This window comes from Gobio gobio (assembly GCF_949357685.1).
Source record: "Gobio gobio genome assembly, chromosome: 20".
Classification (NCBI taxonomy): domain Eukaryota; kingdom Metazoa; phylum Chordata; class Actinopteri; order Cypriniformes; family Gobionidae; genus Gobio; species Gobio gobio.
The window spans coordinates 42,058,349-42,082,417 of record NC_137113.1 but is presented as its reverse complement, the minus strand read 5'-3'; the positions used below and the strand labels follow the sequence as shown (position 1 = coordinate 42,082,417).

The following is a 24,069-nucleotide window of genomic DNA, read 5'->3' as shown; positions in this document are numbered from 1 at the left end:
AGGCCAGTATCTCTGATACTAGTCTCTATGAAACATTAATAACGTTACATTACTGTATAACTGAAAGCTCCCAATTTCAACATTTATTAGGCTTTAAAAAACAACTTTTAATTTAAGTGAACTTAAAACAATCTTTACATAAACCCAAAATAATAAATGTTATATTTACCCATGGCCTTCCCTGTTATATATATACAGAAATGTAATAGTTATGAAACCTTCCTTAACTGCATAAATAATAAATGAAATATAGATGAATCATCATTAAAGCTACAATTTTCTCTGTTCTCGTTGTTCTTTGATGAACATTAATGACAGGCATCATCAGTGCTGCTGTCACTTTAAGAACAGTCGCGGATCTCACGCGCTGTCCCGCGCATCTCATTTCCTCACAACTCTTTAAGTTCATTTAAGACGTTATTTAACTAATTTAAGACTCTAATATGAGAATACTCAAAATCCTCTGTGTTATTGTTTGTTCAAGAGCAAAAGAGAACTCGAAGTGAGCAGGAAACTGACGCGAGTCTATCTATGCGTCGAGTGTGTGTGTGTGTGTGTGTGTGTCAGTGTCCCTTGATTAGCTGACATGAGATGCATCCACACACACACACACACACACACAGACAGGACATTGGCATACAGCGCGCTCTCTTGTGTCTTGTCGCGCTTGGAAGCATTTACATGAATAGGAGCGTGGTGATCATGTAACGCTAAGCAAAAATGGATATAAAAACGGACGCTGCGTTATTAGCGTTAAATATTTTTAATGCCTTAAGCTGAAAAAATTAATCGCCAGCGTTAACGCCTTAATTTGCTCAGCCCTAATATATATATATATATATATACAGTATATATATAAACATGATGATGTATTTATTAATATTTTTAACTTCATTGCAAGGCAAATTTCATATATGGTAATTAAGTGCTTTACATAAAAATGAGAATGAAAATACAAGCTATTAAAAAAGTAAGAACTAGAAATAAAATTAAATAAATTAGAATTGATTATCAGGAGATAAAAAAAAGTTAATTAAATGGGATTGGGGTGTTGTATTTTATTTTGGACGGCAAGGGCAGTGATTGCATGTATTTTGCAGTATTTAACACGTATCTATATCGATTTGATCAGGCTCCGAATATTCCTCAAAAAGAACACAAAGAATGACCTTCTCAGCTGCCATAGTTGCAACTCTTGCGTCAACAGAACAGGATGTTCAACTCAACACCGTTTCCGTTTAAAAAACGTTTTGTTGGGGCTGAACGCAGCCCTGATGTGTGAGTTGATGAATGTTTATATGTGAATAAAAGCCTAAATTCAATCTGTTCATCATATAATATTGCTTCATTTACTGAAAACTGATCTTTGACAAGATGTTAAGCTTTCAAGGAAGCAGTGGCCTAAAACTGTTATTCAAGCCCCAAATATATCCCGTTTCTAAAATATCAAATGTTCTTCATGTATACAGATCCATTTATACTCTGTGAGAGTCTAATATGAAGACTTTTTATCCGACACCTTTGCACTAAAGACAAAATAACTAGACTTTTTTGGGGGGTGGAAATAATTTAAATGTACATTTATAATTATTTATTTTAAATATGTATAGATCAATACTGGGTAGAGAAAAAAAAGAATAATTTGCAATTTAGTATTCACACTGCAAAGGACATTTTGTCTATACATTTTTAATAATAATAATAATAATTTGTTACGTTTATATAGAGCTTTTCATGGAAGGGGGGGATTCCAATGTGCAGCATCCACCTGGATGATGGGATAATGTGACAGCCATATTGCGCCAGAACGCCCACACACCAGTTGATTGGTGGAGAGGAGACCGAGTGATGAAGCCAATCTCTATATTGGGATAAATAGGAGGCCATGATGGACAGCGGCCAATGAGCAAATTTGGCCAGGATGCCGGGGTTACACCCCTACTCTTTTTCCGAAGGACATCCTGGGATTTTTAATGACCATAGAGAGTCAGGACCTCAATTTGACATCTCATCTGAAGGACGGTGCTTGTTACAGTATAGTGTCCCCATCACTATCCAGGGGCGTTAGGACCCACACAGACCACAGGGTGAGCGCCCCCTGCTGGCCTCACTAACACCTCTTCCAGCAGCTACCTAGTTTTCCCAGGAGGTCTCCCATCCAGGTACTGACCAGGCGCAACCCTGCTTAGCTTCAGTGGGAAACCAGTCTTGGGCTACAGGGCGTGAGCCATATATAAATATATTATATTTTATATATGAAACATTAAATATGTGCTCTGATGTATTCTGTATAAAGTATTTTGAGTAGCTATAATAATAAAAAAGTAGACATTTGCTTAATATCCTTTATTTCCAAATGCACATGTACATCAACAAGAATAATTGTAAACCAGTTATTAATAAAACACACAAACAATATTGACAACCACAATTCCCAAGCTAAAATGTACAACTGCAAAAATGGTGTATGGAGTCAATGACAACAGGATGGCAAAACTGCACTCAGAACCATGTCGCCGGTGCTAAAGAGTGAGACATTTAAACCAAAGGACTGACTTTCTTTCCCTCTTCTGTCTGCTAAACACTCGCTTCCCCCTTCAACATAACATCACAAGCGGAACAAAACATCCGAGCTCTGCCCACCTTTCCAAAAACACCCTAGTCAGAAAACGTTCAGAAACGTGCCGCCAATCCATATAAAAACTCAGCATGCAGATTAAAGTGTTGCAGGCACGGTCTCTGAACTTCTCTGCTTATTTTTTTTTTCTTTTTTATTTCTTCAAGTCCTCATAAACATACAGTCATAAACATACAATAAACATACATTAAATATCTAATGGTAGTTACAAAGCTCCTTCTCCAACACAAAGAATCAGGGCTCGCCGTCCGAGTAGTGCTCTTCTCCACTACCATCTACATAGATTCCTAATAAGCACATCAGCGATTACGGGATACACGTAAGTAGGCGTGTAAGAGGCAACGCAGTATCTCGGGCTACTCACATGAAATGCATGCAAGGAGCAAAGATAGTGTGGAGTGGTTCAAAGCTCATGAAACATTCTGCGATAGTGCAGGGGAGAGAATTGACGCCGTATGATTGGTTAAGGTCATTACATCATCATTCAGTAGAATAGAATACCTCGACTTAACATTGTACAGCTCTAAATGTGTTCACGAGGAGGCGTGACGGATCAATGTTTAACGGCATGCTTGTGCTCGGGTGATGGTTTTCCGTGAAGATGTTCAAATTTACAATACAGTGCGCGCCTGACGAACAACACTTTGGCAATTCATCTCAAAAATCGAATTTCATAGCAGGAAAAGAGAGGAACTGTTGGCAGTATTATGGAAAAAATGACAGGTGCATAGGTTGTGTTTTTCCACAAGAGATTTCTCACATGCGACCCGTCATCAATGAAACGATGCATTATGAACTAATTTGTAGCCTACAGCAATTTATAATCTAGGTTCATTTGAACTGTTTATTGTTAGTAGATAGATTAAATGTAAAAAAAAAAAAAAAAAAAAAGGTATTAGTATATATAGAAATGAACATTTACCTATATTAATAAATGCTGTATTGTTCATTTTTATTTCATGATGACTACTGCATTAATTAATGCTAAAAAAGGTGAAACTTATTAAACATTGCCAATAAAAGTGTCCAAAATGGCGTAAACATGTAGCTACAATTTGAAGATCGGCAACATAACGTTGTTTTATGCTTATGTTAAAAATATAAATGCAAGTTAAATGTTCCAAAAAACAGTCGGAGAGGCAATAATTTAAGACTGCCAGTAGGCACACACAAAAAAAAAGTGTTTTCATATCATAAACATCCCATATCCGCAGAATAATACTGCTCTGTAATAAGCTCTGAAGCTCGTGTAATCTCTGATCAACAGCACAACAGATTGAAAGAACGATAAGCGTTCGGCTTCTGCACAAAGCTGTTGTGCACCTGTTTTTCTTCGCGTAAGCCTTGCAAATCATTTGAGAAATGGACTGTGGGGCTTTAAGGGTCTTTCTTTCTCAAAGTCAAGATTCAACGCTCTAGTTTTCATTCGAAGCACCGCTAAGCGACTTATTCATAATCTCTATCTAATTTGATCCTGATTTAAAAATGAGAACAATCCTCTCTGAAAGTAAAAATGGGTTCTGTCTGAACTGTCCTAAAACCATGCCTAAAGAAAATATAAAATGGTCAACGAAAAGGCATACATTTTGTGCTACTGAATATAGTCAAGGGAGGGCGGCTGGAAGAAGTTCCCAATTGTTAAAGTCCCTGCCTTAAAGCAAAGGACGAGTGAGCAGGCAAATTCATACATGATTCACAGTTAAAAGAGCTTCGTTGGCCTGTAACAAATCTGAAGTATTACAAAATCGAACAGTGATAGCCAAAAGTTACTTGGCATTGTTTTCTGGGCCACAAAATGACTTTCAGAGAGAGGTTAGAATACCATCAGGCAGGTGAACGTGTGGGTGGGGTTTGGGGGGCGTGGCTGGCTGGGTGGGTGGTGTCATGGTCCAATCACAAGCCCTGCTTGGCCAGCGATGCAGACACCTGGTCGGCGAGGGTGGAGAGCTGCGGTGGGTCTGCCATGTTGATGCTGCCAGAAGAGGAGACGGTGCTCAGGCCGTGTGGCGACTCATCTAGAGACACGATTTCTGCGCCATGGTCGGTTCGCGCTTTGGCCTGCTCACGGAACAACAGTTTGTGCGACTCAATCTGCGGAAAGGAAATGTACGATAACTAATGTGCGCAAATAAAATGCCTGAGGTGAGCTGGATTCTTGGATGGAGATTAACACGGAATTGTAGAGTGAAAACTCCCATAAAACCCTGCATCCAGGATCATTCCGTATTAGAAACTCCCTAGAAGTTGAAGCAAATACTAATCTAAGTCCTGTATTCCATCATTTGACATCACTGTTGCTCTCTAGTGGCCGTTAAGCTACAGGTCAGGACTTGGATGTTATAAAATCTGAAGTATTTCAGAGTGTACCATCAAAGTGCTAAATAATAACATACTCAAGTGACCAATGTGTATATAATCAATGTATCAAACAATAAAAAGTGTGTAAGATGGTGTTAAAAAGGGATAAAGCAGCATACAAAATCATAGGGAAATAAGTCAATAAAATATTTTTGAAATAATATAAACATAATTTAAACTACACATATATTTCAATATTTCTTTTAAAAAAAAAATCATTTTTTGGTCAGTTGCTCATTTGTACTGTTGATTTCCCATCACTCTGAGCCAGGAGATGGCACCCAAGATGCATTTCACAAGATACTTGTGCAAGCTTATTATAAGCAATTGGCTTTTATTTTGAATTCATTTATATGAAATAATTGACCTTTGTTGATTACTGATTCATCTACCAATGTGCACATTGATTCACTAAGTGATTTCTTATTTGCAAATGGATTTATCATGTGTTTATTTGACTTTTTAAGACACTACAGACAAAACCATTGGTCAATTTTGAGATTTTGGGTTATTTAGCTTCTGGATATTATCTTCTTTCAGATTAATGTAAAGCAAACATCTAAAATACACATTTTACACTTGATCTATTTGTGTCTTTAGATTTTAATTACAATATATATCTGTATTGAGATTTCTTCATGCACAGAGCTAGAAATCTCCACTTCTGCAGCATTTATAGACACAAATCTTTCGCGTTTTATACCTATATATTCTGAAGGTTTTTACAGAGGGGTTTGTTAATAACATTTTATAACAATTTATTCCTAAAAACATGGTGATTTTATCTGACTGTTGACAGTATTTTCAGTGATAAAAAGAGATATCCATTTGTCAGAAAAAAATGAAAAGAATTTGAAACCTGGCTTTATCCAATGTTCAGATTTCAGTTCTAGAAATGTATTCATATTAGATAATGCCTTATATTTCAGAAAACTTGTAAAACAAAACTAATGTACTGTGATTCATCAAGTCATCATTTACTCCCCCTGGTGTTGTTCTAATGCACTGCCCTTCTTTGAACCACAAAGGGGAATTTAAAAAAAAATACCCATCCCTATAATGCAGGGGTGTCCAAAGTCGGGAGGACAGTGGCCATCCAGGAGCAGGATTGGACACCCCTGATATAATGGCAGTGAATAGCAACCAGCATCCAGCTTTTAAAAAAGACACAAAAGTATCACAGAATGATCCTATGCGACACATACCGTATATTCCAAGTGTTCTGGGGGTATACGATAGGGTTTGGTGAAAAACAAACATAACACAAAAATAGGGCCAGATTTACAAGCAGCTTGCTCCAGTGCAAACCTTCTTTTGGCCTTAAAAAACTACTGTCAGGGTTTACTAAAGACACGCAGTGAAAAACTAGTGCTGAAGAGGCGTGGGCAGGGTTATTTTTGCGGTTGACCTTAATGTATTTGCATTTGTAGGAGTTTCCCTTTCAGTCGCAAAATTTATGGGAAGAGAGTATTTAGGTTTGCGCTTGTCAATTTACGGCTATTTGCGCCATTATTTACCGCCCCAAAAAAGCAATTTGCGCTGCTCTTGGTAGATTGCGTTGGTCATTATGGAAATGATCCGGCTGCGTCTGTTTTTTTTTATTTGCACGTCATCAGAAGATCTTTTTTTGGAATTTCGCTCTCACACTAATTTGCCATGTTTATTAAATCTGGCCCTTAAAGGGATAGTTCACCCAAAAATTAAAATTTTGTCATCATTTACTCACCCTCAAGTTGTTCCAAACCTGTATGAGTTTCTTTGTTCTACTAAAGACAAAAGAAGATATTTTGAAGAATGTTTGTAACAAAGCAGATAGAGCAACCATTGACTATCATAGTATTTGTTTCCCCTACTATGGTAGTCAATGGTTGCTCTATATGCTTGGTTACAAACATTCTTCAAAATATCTTCTTTTGTGTTCAGCAGAACAAAGAAACTTGTACAGGTTTGGAACAACTTGAGGGTGAGTAAATGATGACAAAATTTTCATTTTAGGGTGAACTATCCCTTTAATATATTATTTAAAGCAAATCCTGACCTTGGCCGTTTGTATTCTGTGCTCGACTAGCGCCTCAGTTCACTCACACACCCAGAAAAAAACTCAAGTGCGACATGACATATAATCCATGTCCTTTCTTTTCTGAGGTGAAAATATCCTATGTTTTCGTCGCAACAAACAGTTCTGTCATTCTGTCATTAGACAAAGGGAGTTCCAGTCTGGAGATATTTAACATCTAGGCATTATTTCATGTCATGTATTTATTCATCTAGATTTCTCACAACTTGTGTGCTTTTTCTGGGCGGGTCAGAGTGAGCTGAGGCGCTAATAGTCTCATGAACACAGTCGAGCACAGAAGACCAACGGCCAACACTCTTAAAAATTCCACAGTGTTTTCACAGTGATGCCATAGAACAGGGGTCTCCAAACTGGGTCCTGGAGGGCCACTGTCCTGAAGAGTTCAGTTCCAACCCTGATAAAACACACCTGAACCAGCTGATCAGTGTCTTACTAGGGCCTAGCAAGACACTGAATAGCTGGTTCAGGTGTGTTTATTTGGGGTTGGACCAGTGTAAGGGCGCATATCGACCTCAAGGGGGGCGCTCGCGAGCACCCTTCTGAGACCTAAAATGACAAATGGGACACTCTGCGGTCTCGTGGACTTAACGGACACGCGCACACAGCGGCCATTGTCCGTAAAGTCTACATGGACTTAGTCCACAAGACCGAAAGTGCACATGAAGTGTGCCATTTGGGACAGGGCCAATCTCTGCAGGACAGTGGCCCTCCAGGACAGAGTTTGGAGACCCCTGCCATAGAAGAACCATTTTTTGTTCCCCAAAGAAGAACCTTTCAGTGAACAGTTCCTAAAAGAATAATCTGAAGAACTCTTTGTGCATTTAAAAGTTGAAAAGGTTCTTCATGGATTCCAATAAGAAGGTCAGGATTTTCATTAAATAATACATTCATTTTGTTTTATTTCTCACCAAACCCAATCGTATACCCCCAGAACACACGGGATAGCCTACTTTTGCGTCATTTTTATAAAAACTTGATGCTGGTCCCTATTCACTGCCATTATGAGTGCTCGCATTTTTGAAATATTCTCCTTTTGTGGTCTGAAAAAGAAAGAATTCAGCACTAGAACAACACCAGGGTGAGTAAATGATGACTTCAATTTAATTTGAGGGTGAACTATCCCTATTAATAGTAATGTGTCCCCATATACGAGCGCTCTCCAAATATTATATAATAAAAATATATGAGTACAGCGATGGTTAATTTGATGTGGATATCTCGTCTATTTCGTGGCACGCACCCCTCTTTGAATACTTACTGGAGTCCTCAATCTTTATCTGGGGGTTGCTGAGGAGGATGGGCTCTGGGGACATACTGGCAGATGAGAGGGTGGGGGTATCAGAGGGGTCTGGGGTGAGGAAGCCCTCATCTTGGGGCGTATCTGCCCCTCTCCCCTTCTCTCTCTAAAGACGGACCCCAGGGTGGCCAATGGGTGGTGAAATGAACACCATGGTCAACCAAAACAGAAAGAAACACAAAATGATATGGGTTCAACAAAAAGGAAAACGATGGTAACACAAATGTAAATAAAATAATATTCAAATTAAAGATGAATTATGTTATGTTTTCTCTTAAAATACAAGTATAAGCATAAGCAAGACATTCATTCGTCTTCAAATTCTGAAGCTCACGGAATCAAAACAAAGGGCAATGAGATGAGACTTAGTTCAGGGGATTTCGTTAAGCCTAAAGAACCAAATGATTCAAACCCAGAGGGCACCTGAGACAGATTACCACAGGCATGGTTGTAAAAGGATAAGGATTTATAAATGTTCATATTTAACTTCAGGGTGTAGGTTTTACAGCTGAGGTAATCATTTGAGTATTGTTTCCCATCAGCAGAGGACATGTCGGCTTACCCTCCTGTTGCCTCCTCCAGCCACGTGTTTAATGTTGTCCAGAGATCCGATCTTTGACTGAGCCTTGAAATCAAGCTTCTCAGACCTGATCTCAATGTTTCCTCCACCTTGAAAAGGCATTTGAAATTCCTTGTGACTTAAATGATATGGCTAATTATGTACATGCATTCAAAACGCTAAGAAAATCAAGTCCAAAGCTTGAGCTTCGATTGTCTGTGGCATCTACAATCCAAAGTGGATGTCTACGGTTACCTGGTCTGTGACGAATGTTGTCTTTCGATCCGCACTTTGCCTGCACATTGGTCAGGTCAATCTTTTTGTGGAGGATTTGGACCTTTTCAAAACAAAACAAAACAAAACAAGGGTTTTAGTATTCTCTCAGGCAATTGTATAAAATTGAAATTCGTTAAAAACTATCCAAACACACTTTAATTTACATAAGAAAGAGAAAGAGCTTGAGAAAATGGCAGTGCAGTTGGTCAGTAAACTTTTCAGTCCCTTGAACGCAACCCCATCTTGGTGGTTTAGCGAGTATTTATAGCAATGTAATCTAACCTCAAAGTATGATGAAGCACAACATTAAAGGGGTCCTGAACTGAGAAATCAAATTTTCCTTGAGCTTTTGACATACAAGAGGTCATCAGGTGCACTTTGCAGGTGAAAATCAACACCTACTTCATCATTGCAACTTTGGCCCCGCCCACTGGCGTGTTAGTGAGATGACGAGGAGAGAAGAGATACAGGATCACTGGACTAAAAATAACATTACCTTTCAAAGGAATGTGGTTATTTATTTTCAACAATGTGAATGTCTAAGTTGAGCATTATTTATTTGTATTCGGTACAATTTCGGAGCAGGCTTTGCAAACAGACTTTTACGATATGGACTCGACAGTAATGCCACAACATGCAAGTAGCCGTGTTATTTCTAATGCCTGATCTGTGACCAGTGATTTCTGATATGTAATGATTCATGTACCGTCACATGTTCTTTGTCTATGTGTCAGTAAATCAAACCAGTGACTAAATGGTCAACTTTCACATTGACCATTGTTTCAAGCATTCGTAAGTGTGCAGAAATCGAGTTGCAGTGCAACCTTTCATACCACGATCTAAATATAATGCTATAATCAACACTTTTCACAATTAGTTTGGGCGTTTAGAGGGTGTTTACGATGAAGTCTTACAGCAGACTCCCTTCAAACAAAGTGTTCAAATCAGAGGGCTAAAATCAGGCTACGAAAAATGCTTATTATTTCTAAGGGCGTTTTCACACCTGAAAGTCTGCACCAAGGCCCGAACCGAAGTTCATGTTTTGATACATTTTATACATTTGGTTAGTTTTGGTTTGGTTTCACATTGCAATTATGCGAGTCCTGTTGTCATCATCTATGTGGGCAGCATCTTGACATTGATTGTTTTGTAAACGGACGTGCGTCTGACGTCAGCGTCTTTGACAAGAATGAATTGAACAGTGCGCATTGCTTGACTATTTCTTTTCGTTTCGAATTGTTTCGTTTAAAACAATTCGTGGACATTTCAAGCTTTCTATATACATATTTCTCATGTCTGTGAGGCAAGTAGCCTGTTGAGTTTCGGTTTATTTATGAGGCGCGCTCCAGTTCATGTGCAATGCGAGTGATCGCTCCGGCGCCTCCATGTCACGATTGTTGTCTGCTATAGACTATTTGCTTCTTATTTATTAAATTCAGGCAATTATCTGATTAAACGTTGATTAAAATTAAGATATAATTTATACAAAACGAAATTCACTTTAAATAAAGGCTTTCTACAGAACAAAACTTAATGAAGTGTTCAAAATAATTTCTAACCTTCATAATCAATATAGCCTAGATGAAATTTAAAAATAACATTATAATATTTAAACATAAACAGGAACTTCCTGTAAATGGTCTGAAAGTCCGAACCATACAGAAAATGCTTTCACACTAGAAACGAAACCGAACCGAACCTTTGTTCAGTTTGATCCGGAGCGAGACTACCTCTTTTCGTTGGACCAAATTTCATCTGTTTGGTCTGCACCGTAGTACGGGGGAGGTTTCACACCTGTAATTTTGATTTGGACCAAACTGAAAAGTCAGAAAATCTGGACCAAACAAGGTAAGTGTGAAAGGGCCCTTAATTATGACCATGTTTGATGTAAAAATCATACCAATGTTATAAGTGCACCCCAGCAAAACATTATAAAACAATAAAACAATGCAGTTCATAACCCCTTTAATTATCTATTTGGTCATCATCAGTTCTAAAAAGATTTGTACTTCAGTGCTCTTCATTTTAGACTATGGATTGAGGACACAACATGAGAACGGTACAATTGTGTACCATTCCTGCTCCCAAAAATAGAAGCAATGACCTCATAGCCACAGCTGTTGGGGTTTTTTTCCTGTATAAAAAGGCCTCAGTGTCTTCAGAGTGAGGTCAACCTTTAGCTCGAGCCAACTGCTCACCACAAAGAAAAGCTCGGCTGACCAGAACGCTACAACAAGACCCCTCTGTGCCTTCAACAGCAGAGGAGAGCAGCTCCTCTTGAGTGCATAAGGATCTCTGTGGATCCCTCGCTGGTACTTTAGTGAGTGTAATGACTGCCCGTAATGACAAGCCAGTTGGCATTAAGGGTTAGGATTTTAGAGGTGGTCTGGTCATCTGTTTTTGTAAGGAAAGAGGGTTTCCTAAAAGTCAAAAATCAAAGTCTTCTAATTATATGGAGATTTGTTTATTACATGCTTAACCTTATTGAAGTAAGGGAGGTTTCTTTTTTTAACATTTCTTGTGGGAAATGTAATCGCTCTGAATGTCAATGCCACAAAACAGCAAGTATGTCCTTCTGAGTCGACGCTTAAATGAATCGAGGGTCACAATTAATTGCTGTTCTTGTTCTAGTCGGTTTGTAAAAGAAAGTGTGAAAAATACACACTGAAGCTAAGCAATTTAATACTCACCACAAAAGCAGTAGCTACGTTTACCTCCACCCAAATAAATGTATAATTCATAATCTGATAGATGAAGCCTTCATGCAAACACCTCAATCAATCCAAATGAGCTTGATCTGAATTAAATATCAATCAGATTGGAAAGGCTGGTTTGGATCTAAAATAATCATGTAAACGACTGAATCCAACTATTTGGATTCAAAAATACCTTGCGCACATGTGCAGTGTTTATGTTACATATGTTTTACGTCATACAAATGTGTGTTTATGTCTTGTAAGCATACGTACGTTTACTTGCGTCATGTCCTACAAACTGTTCAGTGGAGACTGAATATATACAAAATATTAGCTAAAAACGTAACATAAACGCCAGCTTTTTTAGATATGCCATCAAGGCAAAAACGACAATGATCTCCATTGATATTATTGCAGCGGCTTTCTCTGATTCTGAACGTTTTGTTTGGAAGAAATGTAATGCGCATGTAATCAAATATATGAATCGGATTGAAACATTAAGGGTTTTTATAAACACAAATTTCAGACTCTGAAATCGGATTGGATTCATTCTGATTGACGTAAATTAGTGCATGCAAACAATCCTGTTTATGAGATTTAAAGGGTGAGTGGACAAGAAACCAAGCAGTATTTACCATGCATTCATAAAAAAATAGGGATACACAATAGATTGGTACAATGACTATTTCATTATGAATGCTCCTTTAGATTTTCTTAAAGGGGTAGTTCACCCAAAAAATGAAATTCTGTCATTAATTACTCACCCTCATGTCATTACAAACTTTCGTTCATCTTCGGAACATAAATGAAGATTTTTTTAATAAATATGAGAGCTTTCTGCCTTCAATTGACAGCTGCGCAACTACCATTTTCAAGCCCCAGAAAGGTAGTAAAAACATCATAAAGTAATCCATGTGACTCTAGTGGTTTAAAGGAACACGGCGACTTTTTGGGACTTTAGCTTATTGACTGTATCTCCCAGAGTTAGATAAGTTGACATACCATTCTCATCTCCGTGCATGCCATAACTCTGTCAGACCGCTAGCCTAGCTTAGCACAAAGACTGGAGGTAAATGGCTCCAGCTAGCCTACTGCTCAATAAGTGACAAAATAACATTTTCCTATTTACAAATTGTGATGTGTATAGTTACATCGTGAGATTGGTATGTATGGACTTATCTTACTCTGGGGGATACAGTGAATAAGCTAAAGTCCCAAAAAGTTGGCGTGTTCCTTTAACCTCAATTTTGTGAAGTGAAACATAATTTACCACTTTATTTACAAAATATGAATCTCAAACACCACAATGTCTGCTTTCTGGGGATGGAAAGTGGTAGTAGACTGTCAATGGAGAGACAGAAAGCTCTCAGATTTCATTAAAAAGATCTTCATATTGTGTTCTGAAGATGAACAAAAGTCTTACGGGTTTGGAACGATATGAGGGTGAGGAATTATTGACAGAAATTTCATTTTTGGGTGAACTAACCCATTAATTAATGCTCACTATAAGTTACACTCTCTCAACATACATATCCATATTTGTTATTGTACATCATAATGTTGAGATGCCTAAATTCACTTTTAACATTTAAAATGACCGGTTTTTATTTAGTATACAATGCATTTTGATAAAAGCAATTTATCGCTTATCTGATATTATAATCAGCATATTAGTATCAGCCAGAATTGTAATATCAGTGCATCCCTAGTATTAAAGTCTCTTTAGTATTACTTTTGGTCAAGACAACAACAAAGCGTCCCCTGTTTACTCACTTTTCCTCCTCCGGGTACATGTTTCATATTATCTTTGGAACCACACCTAGCTTGCACGGTACTTAAGTCCAACTTCTGATCGAGAATTTGCACCTGAAAGAGTGAACAGTTTGGGGAAGACAAGGAGTTATCCGTCTTTTTAGCTCAGGACCAGAGAGCAACCAGAGGAAACTAACATGAATGCGTAGGACTTTGTGACGGGGTGTCCCAATTGTTAATCCCAAGGTTTCCACAAATGGTCATAACTTCAGGGAGAACCAAGACTGAAGGTGTTGAGTTCAACCCATAGTTACTCACATTGCCACCTCCCGGTACATGTTTGATATTGTCTTTGGAGCCACACTTTGACTGGACATTACTGAAGTCCACTTTCTGATCAAGAATTTGGACCTGAAAGAGTGCAGAGATCAAGGAAGAGAAGAATTACCATTTTTGCTGAAGGCCAAAATCTGACAGAACCTTGAGAGCTGTTTCACTACTAACATCTGGAGTCATACAGTGTTTCTAACTTCATGAGGAACATCTCAGGAACATCTCGAGTCAGTAAGGGATGGTTGGGAGTTTGATTAGTTGACTTCTTTTCATCAGTAGGAAAAGGAGCAGGTTGTTAAATGTATTGGTAAGGAACGAATGACTGATGGTGTATTTAGGAGTAAACCGGGTCTGGTTAATGGTTTATCTCATAGTAACTCACATTGCCACCTCCAGGTGTGTGTTTGATATTGTCTTTGGAGCCACACTTAGAAGGGACATTACTAAAGTCCAACGTCTGATCAAGAATTTGTACCTGTTTAAAGCAAACGTTTGGAAGTTTTCATGAACAAAAACATCAAAATGATAAAGGTTCCCCGATTATCATGAAGCATAAAGACATAATATTAAGTATTTAAGTTCTTTCCCAGAATAGACTTGATAATGACACGCATTTTAGGTTGTTTGGACAACTGGATAGTTACCATTCTTGGGAAATGTCACCATGAAAAGACTTAAAGATAATACATTAGTACATTTTCACTAGGGCTGCACGATACCATTTTTTAAGGACAGAGTATGAGTACCGATATTTTTTTTCTGGTACTCGCCGATACCGATACCTATACATTTATTCATTTCTCATGTCTCTGTGCACAGTGAGGTATCGGTCTTTGGTATCGGGGTTATTTTTATGAGTACAAGTACAATTACATGAGCCTGGTATCGGGCCCGATACCGATACTGGTATCATTAACGGTGCATCCCTAATTCTCACCTTGGTTATTATAATTAACTGAAACTAAAACCATAACTATTAAAACATTTCCAGAACATAAAATGAACTGAAATTAAATATATATTTTTTAAAAACTTACAATAAATGTTGTCTTGGCAACTAGCTGAAATGAAATGTTTAAATTGATGTACTAATTTTACTAAAACTTAAATAAAATTTAATAAAACACTATAGACATTTTTTTTTTACATTTTATAAAACACAACAAAAATACCAAAGCTTTAAGCAAAATGAAAATGAAGAATATACAAATTATAAAATAAATTCAAAATACTAATAAAAAACATAATAGTAGGCCTATCTCAATTAAACTAAAATAGCACTTACTGTACTGTAGTATAATTTAGAAATATGAAAATTCTTAAATAACATTTGCCATGTAGTGACAGTTTACTATGGAAGCTTGTTTCCGCCACCGAATAAAAAAAAAATATATATAATTTAAACTTTTAATTATTGCGAATTCTGACTTTTATATGAAATATAAACTTGCAAATCTGAGGAAAAGTCAGAATTGTGAAATAATATATATATTTGTATTCAGTGGCAGAAACAAGCTTAAATAGAGAAAGGCACTGACCAATACTGTTTGGTGATCATAAATGAAGGAATAAAACTTGTGTGTTCGAATAATTCCGTGGTAACTCACATTGCCACCTCCTGGTACATGCCTAAGGTTGGCTTTGGAGCCACATTTTGCCTGCACATTACTGAAGTCCACCTTCTGATCAAGAATTTGCACCTGTGAAAGGCAGAACATTGGGAGAGTTGACTTAACTGTTTTTAGTAGATTTGAGTAATAAACAGGTTAATTTTCAATATGCAAAGATGTAACATCATGTAATATATAAGTGATTTTCAATTTCAATCATGACAACTCTTGGAATAGTTTTAGCGTGTTATTGAATATGGCAATGTTGATACATTTGGCCTTGGCTGACTAGATCTGCTACATGCTGCCGCTGTTGATTATTTCTGCTGCTGCTGAACAAGTATAGATACTGTCAAAAGATACACAGACACGCTGATGTGAGCATGTAAGATATGCTGCTGCTGCATAACTAGACATTCATATCCGGTAGCAGATCTAGGCAGGTGGAGCTAGGGGAGGTAGAGGGTTTCAGAGGATTTCTGATCCGCTGTAGGAACACTGAACCAGACTAGTTAAGTGTTGAGCAAGCAATCTCATTGGCTGCAGGATGAGCAGAGGCCAATCAGCTTGTGCTATGTGGTAATGATGCGATTGCTTGCAGATTGCATGTAAAGGACTGATCAGCCTGTGCCATCTAGAGTTTCATGACAGAATTAGATTTATACATAACTGTGAGATTATTTAACAATAAACACTAACAGCAAATTGTCTTGAAAAATGATATGATCAATACGTCATGGCAATATGTTTTTTCATTACTTTACCTCATCATAATAAACAATTGAAACTTTTTTTTAAAAATATTATACATAATTAATATGATGCAAGTTGAAATGACAAGTAGAGCCAATTTGATTATTAAAAACTTCAGTTGAAATGTTTCATACACCTGACACAAGTGTTTTTTGCTAGTTTCAACCCGACGCGGTTATCATTTTCACATCCTGCGCCACGTTGTTTAAATAGCAAATGCACATTGTTGACGCGTTGCTATTTTGAAGAACTAAAAGCAACTTAGCCATTGACCAACAAAAACCTGGTCTAAAGTCAATAGTGCAGTATTTTTTGTGTTATTTAAAGGGCGTGTTAGTAATATGCGCCTATAGGCTGTGCACAACGCGCGTACACTCTGCTTATTACACACACAGGGACGCGCAGCGGCACACAAAACATTTTAATATTAAAAATAAAAGATTCCTCTCTGGAGAAGGGTTCATTCTTTCCGCTCGCAAATACCGCCATGTAAATAGCAATCCGCCATTGTGCAAGCGCAACTGGCTTTTAAAGGGAATGGGAGATGAGACTCTGATTGGTTTATTGCACGTTATGCCCAAAACACACCCATGACTCATTAAGAGACTAGGTAGCAGGCAGTTCTTTCCATCATTAAATTAGCAAAAGTGGATTCGGACACACCCTAAGTGCAGCTGCGCCATGCGCTTCAGACAATGCGCTGAAGTTGAAGTATGTGGAATTTTTTTCACAGTGCAAAAATATATCCCATTTTTATAAAAAACGAAACATCCGATTTAAATCTAATCTCAAACCCAACTGCAAACAGAACATTGAAGAGAATCAGCTCAAGATGAATTACCCGGCCGCCTCCAGGCTGGTGCTTCAGGTTGTCAGTGGAACCGACTTTGGGCCGCACGTTCTTCAGATCAGGGAGGGGGGCAGCGGCGGACAGCGATGTCGGTGAACGGTTCTTCGGAGATTTAGGGGTCGAGCGAATCACTGCGATCTTCTTGATTTCATTTCCTGTGCTTGGAGGCTTGCCACCCGTCGCTTTACTGGCAGGGGATTTGGGAGTGCCAGGGCTGTTGTGCCCACTGGTATCCGGGGTCTTTGGAGAGTCTGGGAAACAGTATAGAGTTGTGTTAACGATGACAATTATCTCAACCATATACACAATTACAGTAATGTCAAAAAGTGATATCCGACCAAGGAAAAATGGCTTCTTCACACTTTATCCAACTAAATATTTATTAAAGACCCCTGTGGTGAAAATCAAGTTTAGTGTATTCTTCTTCCCAATACAAAGTGTCATTAAAAGCAAATATTGTGCAAATATCCCTTCTGGACATCACGTTTGGCCACTACTGCATATGACACATTTATATCTAAAATCTCACTTACCTTTTCCATTTTTGGCAACTGCAGTCATGGCAGGAATCTTTGTACCAGCAGCATGAGGTCTACTGCTATTAAGAGCCTAGAGAAATACATGAATATATGGAAAGCAAGAAAGAGAAACACGTTATTAATTATATTCCGTGAACTTATAGATAACAAAACAACTGCAAATGTCTACTTTACCAGCCATAAATATTTTTACCGGCAATGAAATTAAACAATTTTAGATACCAGTGAAAAACCACAATTCTCTATTCTGATTTTCGATACCACAGCTAAAACTACTAACCTAACTAATATAAATTAAAAACAAGACAAGTAACAGTAGTTTTCAGGTGGAGACATTGAATAAACAAATCAAATGTAAAATGACACTGGATAGTGATCTTTGTATAAATAAACATTGTTTAGGGTACAAAAGTTATTCAGTCGAGAGCAGTGAGTGATTGTTTGTCTTTTGTTGTTTGATTAACATTAAAACCACAGACAGCAGCAGAAATATTAGGCTGCTGTCACTTTAAGAGCTGCACGAATCCAATACTGATACACATGCGTTGTCTTTCTCGACTCTTTACGTTCTCTTAAGCCATAACTGTCTATGTTTACTAGGATACTTGACAAGAAAGCCATTTTTGACAATTTTGTGGGAATTTGTCTCTTGTAATTTGAGAGTCAGCTTTCTGGGCGCACTTCAGATGTGTGTGCACACAAAACTTCCCACGTACACGCGAGTAACAAAAAAGGCTCCTTTTCGCGTCTTGCAACGGCCCCAAAGCATTGTTCATATTTGTTCATGTTCAAGTTCTCACAACATTGCATTATTAGTATTCATAAAAATGTTACCGGCCAACTGGCAATTGACACCGTTTCATATAGACTTGGTCGGCATCATGTCATAGCTGAGGGCATGGCGAGGGGGCGGAATCAACGTGGGGGAAAACGGTCCATTCCCCCACAATGTAAACGCATGGGGTTAACCCAGTTTAGCCTGTGTAGAATCACATTTGCTGCTCGACAGAGCAAGATATATAGAAAAACTGAGCCATATTGGGTCAAATTGTCCGTACAGTATCTGTGACTGATAAACGACCCAACGGAATCAATGGCCAGAGGTGTTGTATTCTCATCAAAATACATGCTGCCTTGCCGACCCCCATATAGGTATGACATGCCAACTTAATCATACATAAATCACCCAGTCTTTCCATGAAGACATTAATTCAGTGTTCCTGACTTTAATGGATAAAAAGTATGTATTACATACAGTTAACATAGTCTTGTGCTATGAAATTGACATGTCAGTGTCACAATATTATTAGAATTACTGACAATCGCAAAGTTTTTTTATTTACTTTTTTGTAGCAGTCATCAAAAGACTGGGTGATTTAGGAAGTAGCCTAGCTATTATGTTGTGTAATATTTGTGGTAGCATCTGCCTTTTGACGAATAAATGTACAAGTGTCGTACATATAATGTGACTATCAGCTTGAAGCACAAGCACAAGCCCAGCCCTTCCCATCATGAAATAAAGAAGACTTTTGAATGTTTTGTACATTAATAACCTCACACATTATGTGATCGTGAAAAACTGCTTTAACGATAAATTGAGTCCCGTGACAAGTATGACTTTATTGGCGTTTTGTTCAACAAACTTTTGCCATTGCAATTAGTGAAATCTCTTTTTTTAATCTTTACAATATTACCAGCATCATGTAGTGCAAAAGTTTAATTGTAATGGACGTATTGCAGGCTTTCGGGATTGACAAATGGCTCCGTCTGTTTATTTGGCAGTATAAAACTTCAGATCAGGGTTTTTTAACTTACTAGAGGTGCAGAACGCCACATGGCAACTTTTCGGGACTGCATCAAGCAAAAATAAATCGTAATCATTACAAAGAGGAAAGATAAAGCGTCTAACAAGGTCTACGTGCATTCATTCTAATGGCTTGTTTTCCCCCATGGCATATGGCGGATATACTCGCATATAAGTCTATACTCGCCAACACAGATTTTTACTTGAATTTGGCGCTTGGCGAGTGTTCATTTTAGGCCCTTGTTATATTGTTTCATGACTAATTTTAATTACATTTTGGTCATTTTAATGTTCTCAAATTATCCAAAAAGTGTGAAAATATTTTTTAAATTGTGGATACAAATGCTATATAAAGATAGCCTTAACAAGAGAAAGGAGTCTGCCATTTTTATTCCAAAAATGTTTAAAATGTAACCACATAAAGATGTGTTGGAAATGACATTCGTTATCAGAATGATGGTTCAGAAACGTATAAAAATAACAAAATTCTCCAGTGATACATGTATGCCCATTGGACATTGTTAGTAGACAAATGAAAGGAACCACTAGAGCCAAAACCACTCAAAGATGAAGAGGCACTCATAAACAGGCTTTATGACATGTTTGCCAGAGTTTGAAAGCACTTTCAATAATTATGAACCCATCCACGGGAAGCACAAAAACTGAGCTGCAGCTGAAGCTGTGAGATACAGATATTCTAAAATCATGCTGACTATATTTAGTTGCTTTTCCAGATGTCAGTGCTACTGAAAACTAGCATCAACGACAGACATTTGTGCGAATGAGATGCTTGTCAGTTATCAAGAGGAGAGAAAAAGATACTGTTAATCACACCAGACAGTGCACAGACTGCCAGTAAAACAGAGGCGCAAACTTCAAGACCATTCTCCGCAGAAGCGGCAGGACACGGGTTCAACATCAGCAGCTGTACTCACTCTTGGCCTGGATTCTTTGGGCCCAGCACTGGTGGCAGGTACTGGGGGAGATCTATTAGAGGATAAGCCCAAGGACTTTTTCGGGAGGGAGGAAGGTGTTTTATGGGAGGAGGGTCTGACTTTGGTCTTTATATAGAGAACAAAATAGTAGTGGATGAAAACTCCATAGTGTACAAATAAGCAAAATATGAAAGCAAATGAAAGTGGGGGAGAACAAAAGAATGATGCAAAATAGCTATTAGCACTCACCCTCTTCTCAGCATCACCATTGGTCTTGGACTGAGCTGTAAAAAACAAGAAAATGCACCAATGTGAATACAATCAGAAATCGGATTTGAATAAACTTGAAAAGTGAAAAAACTGGATTCCCTACATGTGTAACTAACCATTACTAAACCTCACGGAGACTAATTTGGAACACTAGAGATTTGGCATATGCTTTCTTAAAACGCTGCCTCCATACACTCTTAAAAATAAAGGTTCTTAATTTGCATCTATGGTTCAATGCAGAACCTTTAAAATCCATGGAATCTTTACATCGCACAAAAGTATCTTGATAGTGGAAAAGGTTCCCCAAAAACCTTTTTAATGAACAGTTCCTAAATTAACAGTTTTTCTAAGATTTGTTGTGCAAACCTCTTTATTTTTTAAAGGGGTCATGAATTGAGAAATAACATTTTCCTTGAGCTTTTGACATATAAGAGGTCATCATACTATAAAAATATCCTGTAAGTTTTAGAGCTGAAAACTTCCTTGTTAGTCCAAAAACAGCTTTTATTGTAACCAAGCCCAGATAACGTCTTGAATGTGCCTATAGAGCTCCGGAGGTTGGCATCACGCAGACTAAACTCCGCCATTTTGGTAGGCAATCAGGGGAGCGCTTGTCTGGCTATCACCAGACCAAGCTCGATTTAAGATTGAACATTGGTCTGGGGAGTCTGCTATGTATTTTCTACTGCACAAGAGGCGTGATCAACGAGCATAAATTAAATGACTCTGTACGTAATTGGATAGTCCTTCAACCAATCAGACCACAAGATGCGTGATCAAAGGGCAACGACCCATCGCTGCTCTATTCTTCATCGTGTTAAACCCGCCAAAAGTGTGCCAGGTGATTAAGCCAGTCTGTGATTGGTTCCCGCAAAAGTTTAACAGAAGCAGTAGAAATGAATGTACAGGTTTCCAGACCGAGTTGCACCAGGATGCCAGAACAGGCGGGGGATTCATTTTATCGCAGTAAGTTGTTGAAATGCTGTGAATTTCAGATTATTCTTCATTCTTAACTACTTTTGCCTCACGTAACTAATGATAAAAATAAGTTCCCATTAAATACGATACTTAATCATGAATAACATAAGTGCTTTTATATATAAATAACATTCAGAATCTGTAGGCTATTTGAAACATGCACAACACGGGCCTATGGAACAGACGCACACAGCGGCGCGCTGTTTTGGACGGGTTCGTGATAACCGCTAACATATAACGTAAATCTATTCACATGTTTTCTCTCTTAAAATGTAAGCGCATGTAGGCCTATATGTGAGCATTATCATATACGTGTAAAGACTTGAAGTCTGTCATGTAAAACAAGTTCAGTCTGCCTGCTATTCTATCTGTTAATGTTACTCCTGATCGGAGGCTTCCATAAATATTTAGTTTATACGTAGATTTATGCTTCAACTAAGTTTAATAGTGCAAAATATTTAGTAGTGCATAAGTTGTAACTTAGTGCCCATTTACGTCCAAGCTAGGCTAGTTGTAACTAGCACACAGCTGGTGCTACAGGTGTCCTGACAGGAAAGCTATCCGATCCTTTATCAATACACATGAAAAGCACCCCGGGGGCATTATAGGGATCTGTTATGTTTAATCTATTAAGTTTTGTGTGGCGAACAGCGAGGCCGAGGGACCGTGAGGGCGGGACGAGACCGAGTTGCCAGCTGCGCGCCGCAGCGATCTCGGCCCTCGCTGAGGAGTGAAGGACTATAAAGGAGGAGCGACGACAGTGAGGGACGAGAGAGGACCAGGCCTGGATTTTGTGTTATGTTTTATTTTGTGTTCGCTGCAGTCGTCCGTGAGGGGCTGCAGCTTTTTATTTTCATTTTGTGGGTGTTTGTGTGTAGGCGGCAGTCGACCGCGAGGGGCTGTCGCCACCATTATTATTTTGTGTTTATTTATTAAAAGTTCTTTTGATTGTCCGCCGGTTCCCGCCTCCTTCTTCCCGTACAAACAACGTTTACTACATTTTGCTATGTACAAGTCCATGTCTTTTGAATTAAAGTGGGCAGTGAACTCCGTTGCCTTGAAACTCATGCTGGCGCCGGCTGTTCCTGCCTGCCAAAATGGCGTCATAAACAGAATGGGTCACGTGACCACCTGAGCTCTATAGATAGGTGAAAGATCAACGCCTACATCATCATTGCTACTTTGGCCCCGCCCACTGGCGTGTTAGTGAGATGACGAGGAGAGAAGAGATACAGGATCACTGGACTAAAAATAACATTACCTTCCAAAGGATCCTAATGCTAGGAATGTGGTTATTTATTTTCAACAATGTGAATGTCTCAGTTGAGCATTATGTCTTCACTGTGGATTCTTTGGTAAATCAATCACAATTTCGGAGCAGGTTTTGCAAACAGACTTTTACGATACGGACTGGACAGTAATGCCACAACATGTAAGTAACTGTGCCTGATCTGTGACCAGTGATTTCTGATATGTAATGATTCAAGTAAGTAAAGATGTTATCCAATCACAGCAGTGCATTTACAATGAAAGGTGAACTATGTAGGATTTTTGCAGTAAAACATCCAGAAACCACTAGGCCAGTGTTATATATTTTGTTCAGTTGAGTACTTAGAATATCCCAAATGTTTTCAACTATTTGTAAATCGTGAGAAAATTGCTATTTTAACCAAGGAGCCGGGACGTGTGAGCTATGCGTGTGAGGGAGTCGCCTGTCGATTGCGTCATATCTGCGTCACCCTCGGTCTCCGGTTTTATTCAGTGAAACACTTTACTCTCACTGCAGTGTGAACAAGTGTCATAGCAGCCGCCGAGCGAACGTCATAACTTCCTTTTCAACACACTCCGATATATCTAATACGATAAACAGAGCTGCGTTACCTCACACTCAGCACTGGAGAAGAGGAAGTGCCGCCGGCAACCGTGTCATAATAAAAGTCCCGCCAGCGACTATGCCATAATAACAGTCCCGCTCTTCAATCGCTCCTGCGGCCTTGCTCAGCTCCACAACACTCGCTCCTGCTCTGCTTCAGACTACAGTAATGTTAATAATTGCATCCATGAACATGATTTCTGCCCGAGTCCTATCCTGACTGTTTCCCACCGGCTGTGAGGTGAAGACCACATGTCCCGAGATTCTGCGCTCAAACGTGGCGTCATCAAACTACGCCTTTGTTTTGAACAGGCGACCTCTAGTGGACGGAAAAGTTACATAGTGTAGCTTGAAGTCTCACAGCAGCCACGCCCCTTCAAACTGAGCGTTCAAATCAGAGGGCTAAAATCAGGGTAGGACAAAAAGCCTTTTATTTCTAAATTATGACAATTTTTGACGTAAAAATCATAC

At 38.5% G+C, this 24,069-nt stretch overlaps 1 protein-coding gene across 6 annotated transcripts in view; it reads right to left on the bottom strand.

Moving 5' to 3' along the window:
* Window positions 1-2,334: 2,334 nt before the first annotated feature.
* Window positions 2,335-24,069, bottom strand: part of mapta (microtubule-associated protein tau a) — a 52,608-nt gene continuing 30,873 nt past the window's right edge. For 3 of the 6 annotated variants that reach the window (XM_079845858.1, XM_079845861.1, XM_079845859.1), the window contains 9 exons: window positions 20,727-20,761; window positions 17,733-17,808; window positions 17,191-17,450; window positions 15,594-15,686; window positions 13,675-13,767; window positions 9,185-9,266; window positions 8,933-9,039; window positions 8,332-8,476; window positions 2,335-4,729 (listed from right to left, as the gene is read on the bottom strand). In XM_079845858.1, coding sequence (XP_079701984.1) covers window positions 4,725-4,729; window positions 8,332-8,476; window positions 8,933-9,039; window positions 9,185-9,266; window positions 13,675-13,767; window positions 15,594-15,686; window positions 17,191-17,450; window positions 17,733-17,808; window positions 20,727-20,761 — 896 coding nt within the window. In that variant the 3' untranslated portion in view covers window positions 2,335-4,724. Of the gene's footprint in view, window positions 4,730-8,331; window positions 8,477-8,932; window positions 9,040-9,184; window positions 9,267-13,674; window positions 13,768-14,368; window positions 14,462-15,593; window positions 15,687-17,190; window positions 17,451-17,732; window positions 17,809-20,726; window positions 20,762-24,069 lie in introns of all 6 variants that reach the window. The other 3 variants (XM_079845860.1, XM_079845862.1, XM_079845857.1) reach the window with 2 other exon arrangements.